Source organism: Manis javanica, chromosome 7 (genome assembly GCF_040802235.1).
Source record: "Manis javanica isolate MJ-LG chromosome 7, MJ_LKY, whole genome shotgun sequence".
NCBI classification, from domain to species: Eukaryota; Metazoa; Chordata; class Mammalia; order Pholidota; family Manidae; genus Manis; species Manis javanica.
In genome coordinates, this window is record NC_133162.1 from 126204883 (window position 1) to 126224777 (window position 19895).

Here is a 19895-nt window from a genome sequence, read left to right on the forward strand (position 1 = left end):
GAAGTGGAACTGCTGGAAAATATAGTTCTATTTTTAATTTTTTGAGTAACTGCCATACTGCTTTCTATAGTGGTTGCATCAATTTACATTCCCACCAACAGTATACAAGGTCCGTTTTCTCCACATCCTCACCAACATTTGTGGTTTTTTTTTTTTAAATAACCACTTCTAACAGATGTGAGGTGATATCTCACTGGTTTTGATTTGCATTTCCCTGATGGTTATCTTGAGCACCCTTGCATGTGCCTGTGGGTGATGTCTTCTTTGGAAAAATGTCTATTCAGATCCTCTTCTCACTTTTCAATCAGACTTTTTGGCTTTTTTCTCGGATATTAACTCTTATTGGATACATGATTTGCAAATGTTTTCTCCCATTCAGTACGCTGCCTTTTCATTTTGTTGATGGCGTCCTTTGCTATGCAGAAGTTTTTTTAGTTTGATGTAGTCCCACTTGTTTTTTTTTTTTATTTTGTTTCCTTTTCAGTTGGTGTCACATCCAAAAAAACAACTGCCAAGACTAATATCAAGGAGCTTAAGTGCCTGTGTGTTCTCCTAAGAGTTTTATGGTTTCATGTCTTACATTCAAGTTTTAACCCATTTTAAGTTGGTTTTGTGTATGGAATACAATAGTGGTCCAGTTTTATTCTTATGCATATGGCTGTCCAGTTTTCCCAACACCATTTATTGATGAGACTGTCCTTTCCCCATTATATATTCATGGTTCCTTTGTTGTAAATTAACCAATCTGCATATGGGCTTGTTTCTGGACTATTACATTCCATTGGTCTATGTGTGTTTTTATGCCAATATGATACTGTTTTGATTATTGGAGCTTTGTAAGATAGTTTGAAATCAGGAAGTGTGATGCCTCGAGCTTTGCTCCTCTTTCTCAAGATTGCTTTGGTTATTCAGGGTCTTCTGTGGTTCCACACATATTTCAGGATTGACTATTCTATTTTTGTGAGAAATGCCTCTAAAATATAGAATACAGATTACACTGAATCTGTAGATTGCTTTGGGTAGACAGTTCGATGAGCAGGGAATGTCTTTCCATTTATTTTTGTCTTCAATTTCTTTCATCAATGTAAAGTTGTCAATGTACAGGTCTTTCACTTTCTTGGTTAAATTTATTCTTAGGTATTTTTTTTTTATGCAACTGTAAGTGGGATTTTCCCTTTCTGATAGTTTACTAGTATACACAAATACAACTAGTTTTTGGATATTGATTTTTGTATCCTGCAGTTTTACTGTATTCATTGATTTGCTCTAGTTTTTTGGTGGTCTCTGGGTTTATATGTATAAAGTCATATCAGCTGCAAATTGAGACTTCTTCCTTTCCAGTTTAGATTTCTTGTATTTGTTTAACTGCTCTGGATAGGACTTCAAATACTATGTTGAATAAAACTGGCAGGCATGGGCATCATCATTCCTGAGTATGATAATTAGCTGTGGGTTTGTCATATATGACCTTTGTTATGTATCAGTACACTCCTGCTATATTCACATTGAGTCTTTATCATAAATGGAATTTTGTCAAATGCTTTTTCTGTATCAATGAAGATGTGACTTCTGTCCTGTTAAATTAGTGCATCATATTGACGATTTGATCATGGTGAGCCATCCTTGCATCAAATCCCACTGCATGGTATAAGAGCCTTCTAATGAATTGGGTTTGCTAATATTTTGAGGATTTTTTCATCTTTGTTCATTAGGGATATTGGCCTGTAATTTTCTTGTAGTATCCTTGTGTGGTTTTTGTTATCAGGGTAATGGGGGGGGCCTCTTAAAGTGAGTATGGAAGTGTTCTCTCCTCTTCTACTATTCAGGAGTGTTTAGAATTACTATCAATCCTTCTCATCTATGGAATATTAGTACCTCATCAATTTGTTTTCTTTTGGATTTTGAGTTCAGATTAGGAAGAATACAACTGCTTATCAAGGAATTTACATTTTCTTGTATCTGATCCAGTATCTGATCCATTTGGAATTTAGATGTATAATATGAGATGAAACCAGTTTTATCCTTTCTCATATTTAATTGTCAGACTACCACTTCTTTACTTATTTTTCCCACTCAGTATCACTTTTATCATTCACTAAATTTCCAAATGCACATGGCTCAACTTTTGGATTTTTAAAGATTTTCTAGTGGTCTGTGCTAATCTCACTATCGTGGGGCTAACAACATTCCTTTTTCTCACAGTCTAGGTTACTTGCTGTCTGTTCTTTCCAATGGAACCTAAATATACCTTAGGTTTTTTTCCTAGAGATCAGCAAGATATCACTGTTCTGTATGAATCTGCATATGCTTCTTGTTTGTTACAGGGATGTTCTATAGTTTACCGAACTGACATTATGTCTAGGGCTGTTTTTATAAATTGTCGTCTTTTTTGCCTTCTGCTGTGTGTGTACAGAAAAAGTTGAAAGCTGTTGACTTCACTTGGAACTTCAGTCCTATTCAATTACTGTCTCTCAGCTGTACACACACACTGTGTGACTGGCATGCTGGGACCAGGATACTGCAAAGCTTTGTCAGCTCCTGCCATGCGCTTCCTCTAGAGAGAGAGAGTGAAGGCCTATCAGTACTGTGTCTGTCCGTAGTCCTTCCTTTGGCCAGGGTACTGGGTTACCCTCCCCAGGTTTGTTGTTTGCTTCATTGTAGGTACTGCCCAAATTTGTCTTTGCTCTAGCAGGGTAGCTCCTCAGCTTCTTCCTTTTGTTTCCTGGGTCCTAGAGATGGTAGCTTCTGTCTGCAGATGTGTACTGCCTTTTGCTTGAGAACTTTTGCCTAATGCTGTATAAAACATCAGCATTAGTAACTACTTCCTGGATACATCTCCCTGGGCAAGAGAAACCAACAAAACAAAAAGGCAACCTATATGGGAGAATGTATTTGCAAATTACGTATTTTGGATATTAGCCCATTACCCAGATATATCAAGAAGCCATTCAGCAGCTCAACAACACACACATATAATCTGACTTAAAAAATGGGTACAGGATCTGAACATTTTTCCAAAAATGAAACAGGTGGCCAACAGGCACATGAAAAGATGCCCACATCACTAATTAGGGAAATGCAAATCACAATGAGATATCTCACAGCATAAAAGACAAGGGAACCCACAGACACTATGGAAAGAAAGCAGTATGGAGGGTTCTCAAAAAACTAAAATACCATATGACCAATTCCACTTGGGAAATTACCTGAAGAAAGCAACATCACTGATGTGAAAAGATAAATGCATTCCTGTAATATCAGTATTATTTACAATAGCTGAAACATGGAAACAGCTTAAATGTCCATTGATTAATGGATAAAAACATAATAGAATATAAATCAGCAATAAAAAGTGAGGAAATCTTGCCATTTGTGACATGGACAGACAGACCTAAGGGTGCTATGCTAAGTGAAGTAAGTCAGGCAGACAAGTACCATGATTTCATTTACATGTGCAAACTAGAAAACAAATGAACAGAACTCAAATACAGAACAGACAGGTGAAAGGGAAAAAAGAATGTCTGAAATGGTGATCTGGGCAATGGTTATGTGAGTGTATGCACACATCTAAATTCAACGAGATTTGTACCTTGTATGTACTTCAATATAAAATTTAATTTTTAAAAAATGTTCAGAATAGACCTGAAAGGAATAAAAGTCAAGAATATATGGAACTCCAACTAGTACAAAGTTGTTTCTTTTCCTCATCCCACCCCCAAATTAATTTCTGGAGCTTGGTTTCTATAATTCTAATCAAGCTGTAAGATTTTCTTTTGTAGGACTAGAAAAGGATTCTAAAATTTTAAAGACAACAATGCCTATCACTATTAAGAATTTATCCAAGAGCACCTGTATATAATAACAGAGTAAGAGTTAATTGAAGTAGTTCTGAATATAATGACAAGGAAGAGTATTGCTATATCATCAAGTAAATAAAAGCATAATTTTTACAGTATGTACCATATCCCATTATAAATGGACAGAAAAATTCTAGGAAAAAGATGGCAGTGGAGGAAGGCAAGGCAGAAACCTCCTCTCAAAATCACATGTAACACAAAAATACAGCAAATACAACTAGGCCTGAAAGGGACCTGAAGACTGGAGAACTGACTACCTTCATCTGGGGAAGAAGAGAAGACTCTACAGAAAAGGGTGAAGTGGCAAAGCCACCGTCTGGTGGTACCTAAGCCCTCCCCCAACCTTGGCCCACAGGCCAGAGGAAGAGGAACAGAGCAGGGAGGGAGGAGAAGCCCAGGACAGCTAAACACCTGGCCCTGGAGAGCTGCCCCAGGAACACAGTCCACATTGCATGGTGACTGGTGGGGCTGGACAACAGAGAGAACACTGGGAGGCTGAGATCCCAGCCACCTGTGGAGAACAGGTACATTCTACTGGTCCCCAAGAAAGAAAGCAGAGCAAGCAGTCCAAAAGTCTCACCAGCAGTGAGAGGGGCACTAGAGGGGCAAGGACTGCACAGTGCTCTTTGTTTAGGAGAAAGGTCAGGCAGACAATACCTCCCCAACCGCCCTCAGCGCAGCAGGTTGGGAGCCCTCAGGGGCTTCATACACTCCATCCCTCTTGGTGGCACCATAGCCTGGAGGTTCCCTGTGGTGGAGTACAGCCTGCTGGCAAGCCATGAAATACCACTTGGCTTCTGGGTAAACAGGGGGAGACCCGGAGCCTGCTCAACCCAGCAGGGAGCTCTATCCCGGCAGTCGCCAGTCCTGCTCACCAGAGGCCCCCACCATCACAGCAGGCAGATGGAGGGCAACTTCACCGACAGCCTCAGCCCCACAGCACCGATGCTGTTCCTGCATGTGCGCTGCCCAGCCACAGGAGCTCTTTCCACTCAGCAGGCACCGTTCCCACTCACCTGAAGCCTCCCCCCACCACTGAGGCAGGGACACAGCAACTCCAGAGAGTAGTCCCACTCCTGCAGTCAGCTGACAGCCCACCCATCCCACCTGAAATCAGATTACTATGAGTGAGACAGGTGCCACACCTACTGCATGCCAACAGCTGGGGCTCCTGCACAGGAAATCTGAGTTTCTGGGCATAAGAGACCTCCGACACAAATCCATTATCCCATAAAAAAACACTAAAAAAAATGAAGAGGCACTGGAATTTGGTCCAAACAAAAATACAAGAAAAAAACACCAAAAAGAGGGCTTAGTGAAACTGAAACCAATCTTCTTGATCAAGATACCAAACTAAAAGTCATAAGCATGCTCACAGATTTACAGAAAAGTATTACAGATCTCAGGGAGGACTTCAACAAAGAGATTCCTCCTCAAAAAAAAAGCCACTGTAGCTGAATGCAGAATCTTAAGTGAAACATACAATGAAGAGATTTAAAAATAGATGATGTAGAGGAGACAGTAAATTAGAAATTGAAGAACAGGAAAACAAAGGAGCTGAAGAAGAGAGAGAAAAAAGGATCTCTAGGAATGAAAGAATAGTAAGATGTGATCAAGCCAAACAAATAATATTTGCATTATAGGGATACCAGAAGAAGAGACAAAGGGATAGAAAGTCTCTAAGGAAATAATTGTTGAAAAGTTCCCCAATCTGGGGAATGTAACAGACATTAGGTCATGAAAGCACAAAGATCACCCAACAGAAGAAACCCTAGGGAGACAACACCAAGACATAAAATAATTAAAATGGCAAAGATCCAGGACAAGGAGAGAGTACCAAAAGCAGCCAGAGAGAGAAAAAAGAACACTTATAAAGGAAACCCATCAGGCTATCAGCAGACTTGTCAGCAGAAACTTTACAGGTCAGAAGGGAGTGGCATGATGTATTTAATGTAATGAAACAGAAGGGCCTTGAACCAAGAATACTCTACCAAGCAAGATTATCATTTAAATTTAAAGCAGGGATTAAACAATTACTAGATAAGCAAAACTTGAGGGAATTTACCACTAGTAAACCATTCCTACAGGATCTCTTAAAGAAACTGCTCCAGATGGAAGTGCTCCTAAGGCTAAAGAGCTGTCACCAGAGAAAATAAACCCACAGTAAAGGTAGCAGACCAATCAATAAGAAAATATGAAATTAAGCTCAATGTTAGAAAACATGAAACTACTCAGTCAAGGGACACACAAAAGTGTAGAATATGACACCTAATATATAAAGAGTGGGGGAGGAGGAAAAAGGGGAGGAAAAAAAAAGAACCTTTAGATTGTGTTTGAAATAGAGTAATAAGCAATTTAAGAGACTGTTAGTAAGGCATCTATCCTTGAACCTTTGGTAACCACAAATCTAAACCTTACAGTGGCAATAAGTACATATCTAACAATAACCAGCCTAAATGTAAATGGACTGAATGCATCAATCAAAAGAGAGTTGCAGAATGGATAAAAAAACAAGACCCATCTATATTGCTACCCACAAGAGACTCATTTCAAACCCAAAGACATACACAGACAAAAACTGAAGTGATGGAAAAAGATAATCCATGCAAATAATAGGGAGAAAAAAGCATGAGTAGCAGTACTTTTATCAGACGAAATAGATTTCAAAACAAAGTAACAAGAGACAAAGAAAAACATTACATAATGATAAAGGGGTCAGTCCAACAAGAGGATATAACCATTATAAATATCTATGCACCCATCTTACTACACTGAGTGACAGTGACTGCAATGGGGTATGGGGAGGGACTCAATAATAAGGGTGAATGTAATAACCACACTGTTTTTCTTGTGAAGCCTTCATAAGAGTGTATATCAGTGATACCTTAATAAAAAAAAATATCTATGCACCCAACATAGGAACATCTACTAACAGAATTGAAGGGGGAAATAGTATTCAACACATTCATTTTAGGAGACTTCAACACACCACTCATACCAAAAGACAAATCAACCAGACAGAAAATAAGGAGACAGAGGCACTGAACAACACATCAGAAGAGATGGACCTAACAGACATCTATAGAAGACGCCACCCAAAAGCAGCAGGATACCATTCTTCTCAAGTGTACATGAAACGTTTTCCAGAACAGATCACATACTAGGCCATAAAAAGAGCCTCAGTAAATTTAAAAACATAGAAATTGTACCAACCAGCTTCTCAGACCACAAACTAGAAATTACACAAAGAAAACAAAAAAGCCTACAATCACATGGAGGCTTAACAACATATTCCTAAATAATCAATGCATCAATGACCAAATAAAAATAGAGATCAAGGTACCTTGGATTAATACTTAGTCTATAGGCACAGACCTGATCATCTACATTTGCTCTCTTACAGCACTAAATTATGTTTTCTACCTTTATCTTGCATCTACCTACCACTTCAGCATTTTATTAAAAAAATAATAACAATAATAAGGGAGAAATGTGGGATTCACATATAAATCAAGTATAAAAATGAAACGAATAATCATATCTGACTTGTTTATAGTTCATGATGCGTGATCAAAACCGAAAGTTTCTGTGATATGACTGCCCTTGCACTGTTCACCATGTAAGAACTTATTCACTATGTAAGACCTTGTTCACCATGTAAGAACTTGTTTGTTATGCTTCAGAAGATTGGAGACTGTTGAGAAATAGGCTTGGGGTTGATTAATGACTGTGCATTGAGTCCCCTATACAGAATTTTATTGTTGTTAACAACCATTTGATCAATAAATATGAGATGCCCTCTCAAAAAAAAAACCAGAGAGATCAAGGAATATATGGAGACAAATGAAAACAACTCAGCAGCCCAAAGCCTGTGGGATGCAGCAAAAGCAGTTCTAAGAGGAAAGTATATAGCAATACAGGAAGCAATACAGGCTTACCTCAAGAAACAAGAACAATCCCAAATTAACAGTCTAAATTCACAATTAATGAAACTAGAAAAAGAAAAAAGGAGGCCCAAAGTTAGGAGAAGGAAGGACATAATAATCCTTATATTTATCTAAATCACATATTTAGATGTTCCTATGTTGGGTGCATCATAGGATCAGAGCAGAAATAAATAAAATTGATGAGAATAAAACAACAGAAAGAATCAATGAAACCAAGAACTGGTTCTTGAGAAAATAAACAAAACAGATAAACCCCAAGGCCAGACTTACCAAGAAAAAAAGAGAGCGTAACACATAAACAGAATCAGAATGAGAAAGGAAAAATCACTATGGGCACCACATAAATACAAAGAATTATTAGAGAATACTATGAAAAATTATATGCCAACAAATTGGACAACCTAGAAGAAATGGACAACTTTCTAGAAAAATACAACCTTCCAAGACTGACCCAGGAAGAAACAGAAAATCTGAACAGACCAATTACCAGTAATGAAATTGAACTGGTAATCAAAAAACTACCTAAGAACAAAACACCTGGCCCAGATGGCAACACAGCTGAATTTTATCAAACATTTAGTGAAGAACTAATACCCATTCTCCTCTTTTCCAAAAAGTAGAAGAGGGAATACTTCCAAACTCATATATGAGGCCAGCATCAATCTACTACCAAAACAAAACAAAGACACCACAAAAAAAGAAAATTACAGACCAATATCTCTGATGAACATAGATACAAAAATCCTCAACAAAATATTAGCAAACCAAATTTTAAAATACATCAGAAAGATCATCATAATGACCAAGTGGGATTTATTCCAGGGATGCAAGGATGGCACAATATTCAAAAAATCAATCAACATCATACACATCAATAAAAGACAAAAATCTAACGATCATCTCTAGATGCTGAAAAAGAATTTGGCAAAATTCAACATCCATTCATGATAAAAGCTCTTAACAAAATGGGTATACAGGTTATATACCTCAACATAATAAAGACCATATACAACAAACCCAGTCAACATCATAGTTATGGCTAGAACCTTAAAGCTTTTCCTCTAAGATCAGGAACAAGACAAGGATGCTCACTTACACCAGTTTTATTCGACATAGTACAGGAGAGGTCCTAGCTATGGCAATCAGACAAAACAAAGAAATAAAAGGCATCCAAGTTGGTAAAGAAGTTAAGCTGTCACTGTTTATAGAGGACATGATATACATAGAAGACCCTAAAGACTCCACCAAAAAACTATTAGAATAATAACTGAATTTGGCAAAATTGCAGGATACATAATTAATACACAGCAATCTGTTGCATTCCTATATATACTAAACAACAAATGAGGAGCAAGAGAAATCAGGAAAACAACTCCATTTACAATTGCATCAAAAAGAATAAAATACCTAGGAATAAACCTAATGAAGGAGATGAAAGACCTATACTCTGAAAACAAGACACTCATGAGAGAAATTAAAGACGGCACCAATAAATGGAAATCTACCCCATTCTCATGAATAGGAAGAATATTGTCAAAATGGCCATCCTGCCTGAAGCAATCTACAGATTCAATGCAATCACTATCAATATACCAACAACATTCTTCAACAAACTAGAACAAATAGTTCTAAAATTCATATGGAACCACAAAAGACCCCAAATAGCCAAAGTGATCCTGAGAAAGAAGGACAAATCTCCCTAACTTCAGCTCTACTAGAAAGCCACAGTAATCAAAACAATTTGGTACTGGCACAGAACAGACCCATAGATCAATGGAACAGAATTGAGAGCCCAGGTATAAACCCACACATATATGGTCAATTAATATACAATAAAGGAGCCATGGATAGACAATGGGGAAAAGACAGCCTCTTCAACAACTGGTGCTGGGAAAACTAGACAGTTATATGTAAGAGAATGAAACTGGATTATTGTCGAACTCCATACACAAAAGTAAACTTGAAATGGATCAAAGACCTGAATGTAAGTCATGAAACCATAAAACTATTAAAAGAAAACACAGGCAAAAATCTCTTGAATATAAACATGAGCAACTTTTTCCTGAACACATCTCCTCAGGCAAGGGAAACAAAATAAAAAATGAACACGGGGGAATACATCAAACTCAAAAGCTTCTGTACAGCAAAGGACACTATCAGCAGAACAAAAAGGCATCCTACAGTACTGGAGAATATATTTGTAAATGATTTATCTGATAAGGGATTAACATCCAAAATATATAAATAACTCACACACCTCAACAGCCACAAAATAAACAGCCTGATGAAAAATGGTTGGAGGATCTAAACAGACACTTCTCCAAAGGAGAAATTCAGATGGCCAACAAGCACATGAAAAGATGATCCCACATTGTTAATCATTAGGGAAATACAAATTAAAACCACAATGAGATATCACCCCACACCAGTTAGGATGGCAAACATTCAAAAGACAAGAAACAATAAATGCTGGTGAGTATGTGGAGAAAGGGGAATTCTCCTACACTGCTGTGGGAATGTAAATTGGTTCAACCATGGTGAAAGGAATATTCAGGCTCCTCAAAAAACTAATAGAAATAACCTTTGACCCAGTAATTCCACTCCTAGGAATTTACCCAAAGAAAACAAGATCCCTGATTCAAAAAGACATATGCATCCCTGTTTATCACTGCACTATTTACAATAGTCAAGATATAGAAGCAACCTAAGTGTCCATCAACAGATGAATACATAAAGAAGATGTTGTACATACACACAATGGAATATTATTCAGCCATAAAAAAGAAGTCATACCATTTGCACCAACATGGATGGAGCTGGAGGGTATTATGCTCAGTGAAATAAGCCAGGCAGGGAAAGACAAATACCAAATGACTTCACTTATTTGTGGAGTATAAAAAGCAAGCAAAACTGAAGGAACACACTCACAGAATCTGAGGAGGGACTAGTAGTTACCCAAGGGGAGGAGTTGAGGAGGATGGGTGGAGAGAGAGAAGGGGATTATGGGGCACTCTAATTTGCAATCAAAATAAAGGTAGGTCAAGGGGAAGGCAGTATATCACAGAGATGACAAATAGTGACTCTATAGCATCTTACTATGCTTATGGACAGTGACTGAAGTAGAGGGGGTGAGGACTTGATAATATGGGCAGAAGTTGAAACCACTGTGTTGTTTATGTGAAACCATCCTAAGATTGTGTATCAATGATACTTCAATAATGAAAAAAACAACAAAAAACAAGCATCTTTGGAGGTGGGACCCAATCATCAGTAGTTAGCAAAGCTCCCCAGGTGATTCCAGCATGCAGCAAGGTTGAGGACCGCAAGATCAGGATCATCTGGAGAACCTGCTAAACACAAAGCCCTGGGCCCCACCCCAAGAGTTTCTGATTCAGCAAAGAGTGGACAGCACCTGAGAATTTGCATTTCTAACAAAATTCCCTGGTGTTGCTAATGCTGCTGGCCCAGGAAATATGCTGAGAACCACTGCTCTAGACCATCAGAAATTCCCTCTGCATCCATATGCCTGGATGAGTGAGGAGCCAAAATGTAATAGGAGGGTGAATGTATAGAGAGCTAAAAAGGAGGTTAAGTGTCCAAGAATAGAGTCTAGATACAAAACAAACTGTATGGAAAAAACACACCTGTCCACCTCAGTTTCTTTCCTAAGGTTAACTCAAATGATGGACAGGAGTATGCATTTTTATGCTAATCTTCAATCAAATTTTTAAATTAAATGAGTGTCTCCAATTAAAAAAAAATAAATAGAAAAATATCTGAAGGATACACCAGATTACAGAAGAGTCTACATCTTCAAAATATATCTCTGTATTGCTTATTTTCACCAAGCACCTGTTGCCTTTATAATTTCAAAGGATGGATGAATGTGTAAAGGTGCTGAAATAGAGGCAGACACAGATCTTGGAAACTTTTCTGAGGGAGTTGATTCAATAGTTACAAGGTATAGCCCTTTCAAAACACCACAAGAAATAAGCCAAAACAGACATATGATCAATTCAGAAAGATTCAAGAAAGAATGGGGAAAAGGAAAGTAGAAGAAAGCAGAATTGGAAACATGCTGGCATGAATTAGCCCACATGTGTCAATCACAATATGAAGAAATTTTATCAAAGACAACGACTAATAAAAAAATAATGATAAGTGGTCATTTTCTATAGGGAACACCTCTAACAGAAAGTTAACACAGAAGGCTAAAGTAAGTGGTGACTCTCCCAGGATTATACTAAGGGATAAAAGCTAAGCCCAAAGGCTTATTTACTGTATGGTTCCATTCATATAACTCTTTTGAAATGACAAACTGTTACAAATAGAGACAGATTAAGGGTGGAGGTGGGAAGAAAGCAGGCAGGTGATGGATGTAGATATAAAAAGGGAACAGAAAGAGTCCTTGTGGGTTTGGAATTGTGTCTTGACTGATTGAATAAACAAACACTCAAGTCTCCAGTACCAGTTACTCCCGAGACTCACAATAACTTTTAATAACTTAATTGTCATTTCTGCTGAACCTAATTCAAGTTGAGTTTCTTTCAGTTGCAAAAAAGGGTCCTGAGATAACATACCAAACCCAAAAATATGCTCATGGCTGTAGAAAATTTCAATGCCTGAAATAAAAAGAGCTGACATTACTGAGTGTTCATTATGTGCACATGCTCTTTTAAGTGCCTCGTATGATCAACTCATTTAATCCTTACAAGAATCCCATGAATCAAGTACTAGTATTCCATTTTGAACATGAAGAAAATGAGACCCAGAGAGGTTATGTAGCTTCCCACAAGGTAACTCAGCTAATTAGTAACAAAACATATGTAGACCCAGGCAGTCTGGTTCTTCAGTGCATGTGCTCACCAACTAGGCCATACTATCCCCCGTAAGTGTATTTCTTTTTAAATATAAAAAACTAAAAATAAAGGAACTAAACTTGAATTAAGTGCTTATGAATAAAAAGTCAAAGAAAATTATAAAAAACAAACAAGTGCTCAAACCCAGTATTATATAAAGAAATGCAAAGTGAGATTACTTTCCACATATTAGGGTGAGAAAGAATAAAAGATTGCCAATACCTAGTATAGGCAAGGATGTGGGAAATAGGGATTTCATATATTGTTGAAAGGATAATTTGTCATTATTCTTAGGTAATTTCACCTTTAGGTAATTTATCCTACAGAAATATTCACATTAAGACTGCAAGGATCAATTTATGCAATGTTTACTGATGCAGTTTCTAATTAAAAAAAATCAACAGGGAATGAAATAAATCATAGGACACAGATACACTTGAATATTTGGTGGCCTTTGTAAAGAATAAAGTAGATTAAAAAAAAAAAAAAAAAAAGAATGAAGTAGATAATATGATGCCTTCTTTTCCAGGGAACTAACTCATGAAAAAGTAAAGCAGCATTTAGGGATGATTACATACTTACAAACAACAAACATCCATGGACATGTCATTTAAAAAAAAATATATATATACACGCACAAAACATATATATATATATATATACACACACACAAAACATATATATATATATACACACAAAACAGGACAGAGTATAAAAACCCAGTTTCATTAAAATACCTTGATTCTATTGGTATTAAACATGTGACATTTAAGAATACACACAGAAAAGTATCTAGAATTATATGCTGAACTGGTATTAGTTCTTACCCTTGGGACTTGGGACTTAGAACCAAGTAAATGAAACGACTCACTTTATATATCTTTGCATTGGTTGAAATATTTTACACAAGGAGGGTATATCATTTTACAATTAATATAGGATATTTGTAAGAAGTACAAACACATGTTATTGGTTTAGTCATATCTCAGAGAAAATACAAAGTTCCAAATGTAAGAGAGCTAAGGATTTTTTTTTAATTGGAAGGAAATGGTTATAGTTGTGTAAATGAAAAATGATTCTTCCTACAAAACTTCAGAGCAAACAATCAAATAAATAAAAATGATACTAACAAGGAGAGGTGGAGGAAGATGGCGGTGTAGGAAGTCACTGTGATAACCTCCTCCCATCTTTACCCTGAGGAAGTAACTACATCCTAACTGTGAAAGTGACCTACAGACGTGCAGAACAGACTTTCCACACCTGGTGAAAAAGAGACCACACTGAGAAGGGTAAAGGGAATGAGCTGCGATACACCAGGAGTCAAGCCCTTCCCCCATCCCAACTCACAAGCAAGAGAGGAGGAGGGAAGAGGGAGCTGGGAGGATATGAACATCTTGACACACAGGGCCCTGGGAATCTGCTCTAGAAGGACAAGTCTCCATAGCACTGCGCTTTGAAAATTAATGGGGCTTCATGTCAGGGAGAACTAGAGGGACTGTGGGGGCTGAGTCTCTACTCACGAAGGACCAATGTCCCAGTCGACCATTTTGAGACCCAACACAGAAAGAGTAGTTTGAAGGATTTACTAACTTTGAGAAGTGTGCCAGATGGACAGGGGACTGAAGGAAGTCTCCCCAGAGAGGAAAGGGCTAGAAGAAACTTTTTCCATCCCTGCCTCAGCCCAGCTGGGCAGACACTTCCAGGAGCCAGTTATGATATTCTCCATTCTACCCTCCTTACTCTGTCCCAGAACTCCCTTGCAGGCCTGCCCCACCCAACACACCCATTCCCAGCAGTACTCACACTGGCCACTGCTGGCAGCCAGGCTGAGTGCTCTGGACACAGCATGTTGCATTGAGCAGCACAGGCATTAAATTGCCCCAATGTTGCACAATGAGGCACAGGAGGAGTAACTGGACATTTCTGGCAAGAAGGTGGAGTGCTGACCTAACCCACAGTCCACCAACAGCAGTCATGGCTCAGCGACAACAGTAGAGTGCACAGAGCCACAGAGGGAATACACACCTAGAGCACCAGAACGGGATTTTGCACTTCTGGACATCATAGGACATCTACTGCATAAAGCCACTACTTTCAAGACCAAGAAACATAGTCTATCTAATACAAAGGAAGATACACAGAGAACCTGACAAAATGAGGAGGCAGAGGAATATGTTCCCAACAAAAGAACAAGACAAAACACCAGAAAAAAGTGGTAAGTGAAATGGAGATAAGCAATCCTCTGGATAAATAATTCAAGGTAATGGTCATAAAGATGCTCACTGAACTGGGGAAAATAACTGACAATCTCAGGGGGCACTTCAACAAGGAGATAGAAAATATAAAAAAGAACCAGTCAGAGCTGAAGATTTTGGTAAACAACCAAAATGAAAAATACAATAGAGGGAATGAATAGCAGGCTAGAGGAGGCATAGGAATGGACCAACAAGCTGGAAGACAGGGTAATGGAAAGTAATCAATCCAAGGAACAGAGAGAAAATAGAATTTCTAAAAATGAGAAGATACTAGAGCTGTGTGACAACTCCAAATGAAACAAAATGCACCTTATAAGGGCTCCCAGAGAAGAGACGGAGAGGGTAGAAAGTCTATTTGAAGAAACGATAGCTAAAAACTTTCCCAACTTGAGAAAGGGAACAGACATCCAGGTCCTGGAAGAACAGAGAGCCTCTAGCAAGATGAACCCTAGAAGGTCCACACCAAGACACATAGTCATTAAAATGGCAAAGATTAAAGATAAAGAGAGAAAAAAGGACATGAAAGACCTGTACTCTGAAGACTATAAGAATAAATTGAAGACAACAAAAATAAATGGAAAAATATTCCATGCTCAGATTGTTAGAATATCTTCAAGATGTCCATAATGCCCAAAGCAACATATTCACTGCAATCCCTAAACAATACCAATGCATTTTTCACTGAACTAGAGCAATAATCCTAAAATTTATACAGAATAACAAAAGACCCATAATAGCTGAAAGTAATCCTGAGAAAGAAGAACAAAGCTGGGGATATCACTGATTTCAAGCTATCCTATAAAGCAACAGTGATTAAAACAGTACGGTACTGGCACAGAACAGACATATGAATCAACAGAACGGAATAGAGAGCCCAGAAATAAACCCACATGCTTATGGTCAAGTAATAAATGACAAAGGGGGCAAAATATATAATAGGGGAAGGGCAGTCTGTTAAATAATTGGTATTGAGAAATCTGGACACCCACATGCAAGAGAATGATCACTGTCTGAGACCATACATAAAAGTAAACTCAAAATGGATTAAAGACCTAAATGAAAGGCATGAAACCATAAAACTCTCAGAAGAAAACACAGACAAGAATTCCTTGAACATCAGCATGAGTAATTTTTTATGGGTAGATATCCCCAGGCAAGAGAAACAAAAGAAAAATAAAGAAGTAGAACTACAGCAAACTAAAAGCTTCTGCATAGCAAAGGAAACCATCAACAAAACAAAAAGGCAACCTACTACATGGGAGAATATATTTGATTTGTACCTGATAAGGGGCTAATATCCAAAATATATTAAGAACTCAGACAACTCAACATCAAAAAATAACTCAATTAAAAAATGGGCAGAGGACCTCAACAGACATTTTTCTGAAAAAGACATAGAAATTGCCAACAGACACATGAAAAAAATGCTCCACATCACTAATCATTGGGGAAATGCAAATAAAAACCATAATTAGATATCACGTCACATCAGTCAGAAAGGGTACTATCCAAAAGACAAGAAATAACAAGTGTTGGCTTGTTAGTTTGTTAACATGTCAATAACAAGAGGATGTGGAGAAAAGGGAGTTAGTTCTCCCACGCGTCTGGTGGGAATGCAAACTGGTCCAGCCACTGTGCAAAGCAGTGTGGAGGTTTTTCAAAAAACTTAAAATAGAAATACCATCTGACCCAGTAATTCTACTTCTGGGAATTTACCCAAAGAAAACAAAACCACTGATTTGAAAAGATATATGCATTCTTATGTTAAATGCCATATTATCTACAGTAGCCAAGATATGGAAGCGAACAAAGTTGGTAAATGGATGGATAGATGTGCTATGTATACACAATGGAATATTACTCAGTCATGAATGAAATCTTCCAACAATACGATGGACCCAGATGGTATTATGCTAAGTAAAATAAGCCAAAGTGAAATACCACATAATTTCACTTATATGTGGAATAAAAAACAAACAAACAAACAAACAGAAACAACTCAGAGAGAAAAGACTGGTGGTTACCATGGGGGAAGGAGTAGAGGGTAGGTGAAAGAGGTGAAGAGGACAAAGAGGCACAAAATCTCAATTATAATATGAATTAGTCACAGGGATGAAAGTACAGAATAGAGAATATTACTGTAGTATCTTTTTATATTGTGTATCTGAAACCTACATAATATACATCAATGATACATTAAATGATAGGAACAAGGTAAGACTCTATATGATTAGTTCCACTAACAATGTGGACACAATTTATAAGGTCAGTATTTAAGTCTCTCAGATAATTATCAAAAAAAGATGAATAAATATTTCATATTCAAGCATATTTAAATAGCAAACTATCATGTAGAAAATGTATTGTCTTTGTCTCCCTAGGCAATGTTAGGAATACAGTTTCAAGAAACTACTAAAATCACAAAATAGTTATAAAATGCAATGATTATAAACTATGGAAAACCAGATACTTAAAACATATTGCTGGGGGCACTCCAAACATTTTTTTCTAGAAAATGATCTAATAGCAAATCTAATAAAAACTACTAAAACTGTTCTTTCTTACATTCATAAACTATTCTGGTTGGTTAATTCTGCTTTGGGGCACATATGACATGAAAATAACCCTTCATAATGGTAGCAACAGAAAGAAAGGAGTACTAAGATATCCATGCAATGCTATTAACAATATGAAGATTTATAAATGTAGCATACATACACCGAAGAGTAGTAAGGACCACAAATGTACACCAAATGTAGTAAGTACACCAAAATGTAGCAGAGCCACAATAAAGTTATCAAATGTATTTAATAACTTAGTCTACATTCAATACGTTTAATAACTTTAATAAGTCAATATTCAGAAATGTATATAAACTTTTACATAAAAATAAGAAAACTGGATTCACTGGTCACAATCATGTGAAGTATGTATGTCTGTATTTATTAATAAAGGTTAGAAATTTATGTGTAATGATGCAACTTCATAATATTTAAATTCTTATTTCTGTAAGGCTGTTTAAATGCATGATAGACAAAAAAAAAGATCTCAACAGTCTCTCTTAAAAAACAGTATTTTGACTTTACATTCTAGTAACTAAATATGTTTCACAAGTTTAAGCTTGTAAACTTATTCCCTTTATCTCTGATCTTATCCAAACCTACTCCATTCCATTTTTATTAAGAAATATACAAAGTTCAATAGTTCATCTCAGACCTAATGCATTTTGCAAAAGAAAAAAAAAAGAAATGAGAAATAAAACAGAATTTTGAAAATTTTCCACATTTAAAGATACTTCCATGAACTATATACATTATTTATTCATTTAGCACATAATATGCCCTGCAACTTAGAACATCACACATACCTGATGCAATGACAGGATCTTTCATAAGCTCCCTAGTTATTGGACATATAAATTCATCAGGAATTCCAGAAGAAAGAGTTTTCAACTTTGTCCTAAGCTCTTCAATCTTCCTCAGCACTTTACTACGCACCCCTAGAGATTCTGAAAAGAAATTATTCTATTAGGGCTGGAGAAGTACTGGTACCTTAATGCAAATAGGGAAAGATTATTTACTACAACCAAAAATCTTCAGACATACTGTTTTACCACATGGAATTCTTTTCTTTATAAATTATAGTATAGAATACTGTGTGGTTAAAATGAATCAGTAACTAATAGAGCTTATTATAAACAACCTTAGATTCTGCAAGTTACTCTAGAACTTCATTATTACCAAACACTACTACACAAAACCTGAAAATGCTCATGATTATTGGTTACTGTATTTAGACGAGAAATTTCCTAAAAGTCATTTTTTAAAATGTTCAGTTGAGTAATGTAAAATTCCATCTTGTATTTTTAAACTTTATGAAACTGGATAATTTGCTGATATTCATATGAAACACAATCACAAATAACGCTCTTCTGTTTGTCCAAGAATATACACACATTTCATTCATTTGTATTTTTACTTTTATCTTGTTTTAAAAATTATCTTTTTATTTCAACAAGTATAATTAATTTTAGGAAGTTTACTGTTGTTAGCTGTTTACATTTTTAGAATTAGCTGACCGTTCTACTTCAGGTGGAGGTGTTCGGAGGTGGGGTGGATTGAAAAGAATGCCTCATAGTTCTCATAAAAAGTCAAATTAACTTTCTTTTTCTTGGGAGGTAACTGTTCATAGTGTTTATAGACATCTTATGACACCTTTTGTCTTTTCAAGGATATTCCTGCAAACATTCTTCACAGCTGGACAGTGTCTTCCTCCCAGTCAGAAGGCATATTTATTACCTGACAAGTACAAACATAACGTCTTCCTCTTGGGCTAGTTTGCTAAGAGTTCCCTTTTAAGATGGAGGATTTCATGGGCTTAGGTGCAAAAACAAACTGCCCCCACAAAACTTACAGGGAAAAAGAAACCAGTGTTTGAACATGAAGCTCATGCTTTCTGCTGTGCCATGAATAATAAACTGTTAAAATCTATCTGGACTCACCGACCAATATCTAGTGTAACAAGTCAACCTTGCAGCTGCTTGCCTCTTAGGAACTGCTTCACTGCTTTTCTATGTAATTTCTGAAACCAAATTGAGGATTTTTTTAAACAATTTTTAAAAAGTACTACAACATGTTTACTATTAGACCATAGCCATCCCTCCTTTAAAGGAATAAAGAATGCATGAGAATGATACAGAAGCACGTATTATTCTCAAAAATATATAGTACCCTGCCAAAATATTATACATGTGTGCTAATATTTATAGAATGTTTATAATATTTATAGTAGATTTCAAAATACCCCAAAGAAGAAAAAGTTGGGTCATCCTTGTCCAATTTTAACCATTTTTAAATGGAGTCAGATTGCTTTACTCTCAGGGAAGCACCTACCAAATCATATCCATGGAGCTTTGCCAGAAACAAACATCTCCCTCTGTGATTGGGGTTTGGGAGTGACTTTACTTAAATGTTCAGA

The 19895-nt window shown here is 36.8% G+C and overlaps 1 protein-coding gene across 5 annotated transcripts in view; it reads right to left on the reverse strand.

Moving 5' to 3' along the window:
- Positions 1 to 19895, reverse strand: part of WDSUB1 (WD repeat, sterile alpha motif and U-box domain containing 1) — a 51658-nt gene that overhangs the window by 2183 nt on the left and 29580 nt on the right. For all 5 annotated transcript variants that reach the window (XM_017657925.3, XM_036995907.2, XM_017657926.3 and 2 more), the window contains one exon: positions 18286 to 18426. In XM_017657925.3, coding sequence (XP_017513414.1) covers positions 18286 to 18426 — 141 coding nt within the window. The remainder of the gene's footprint in view (positions 1 to 18285; positions 18427 to 19895) is intronic.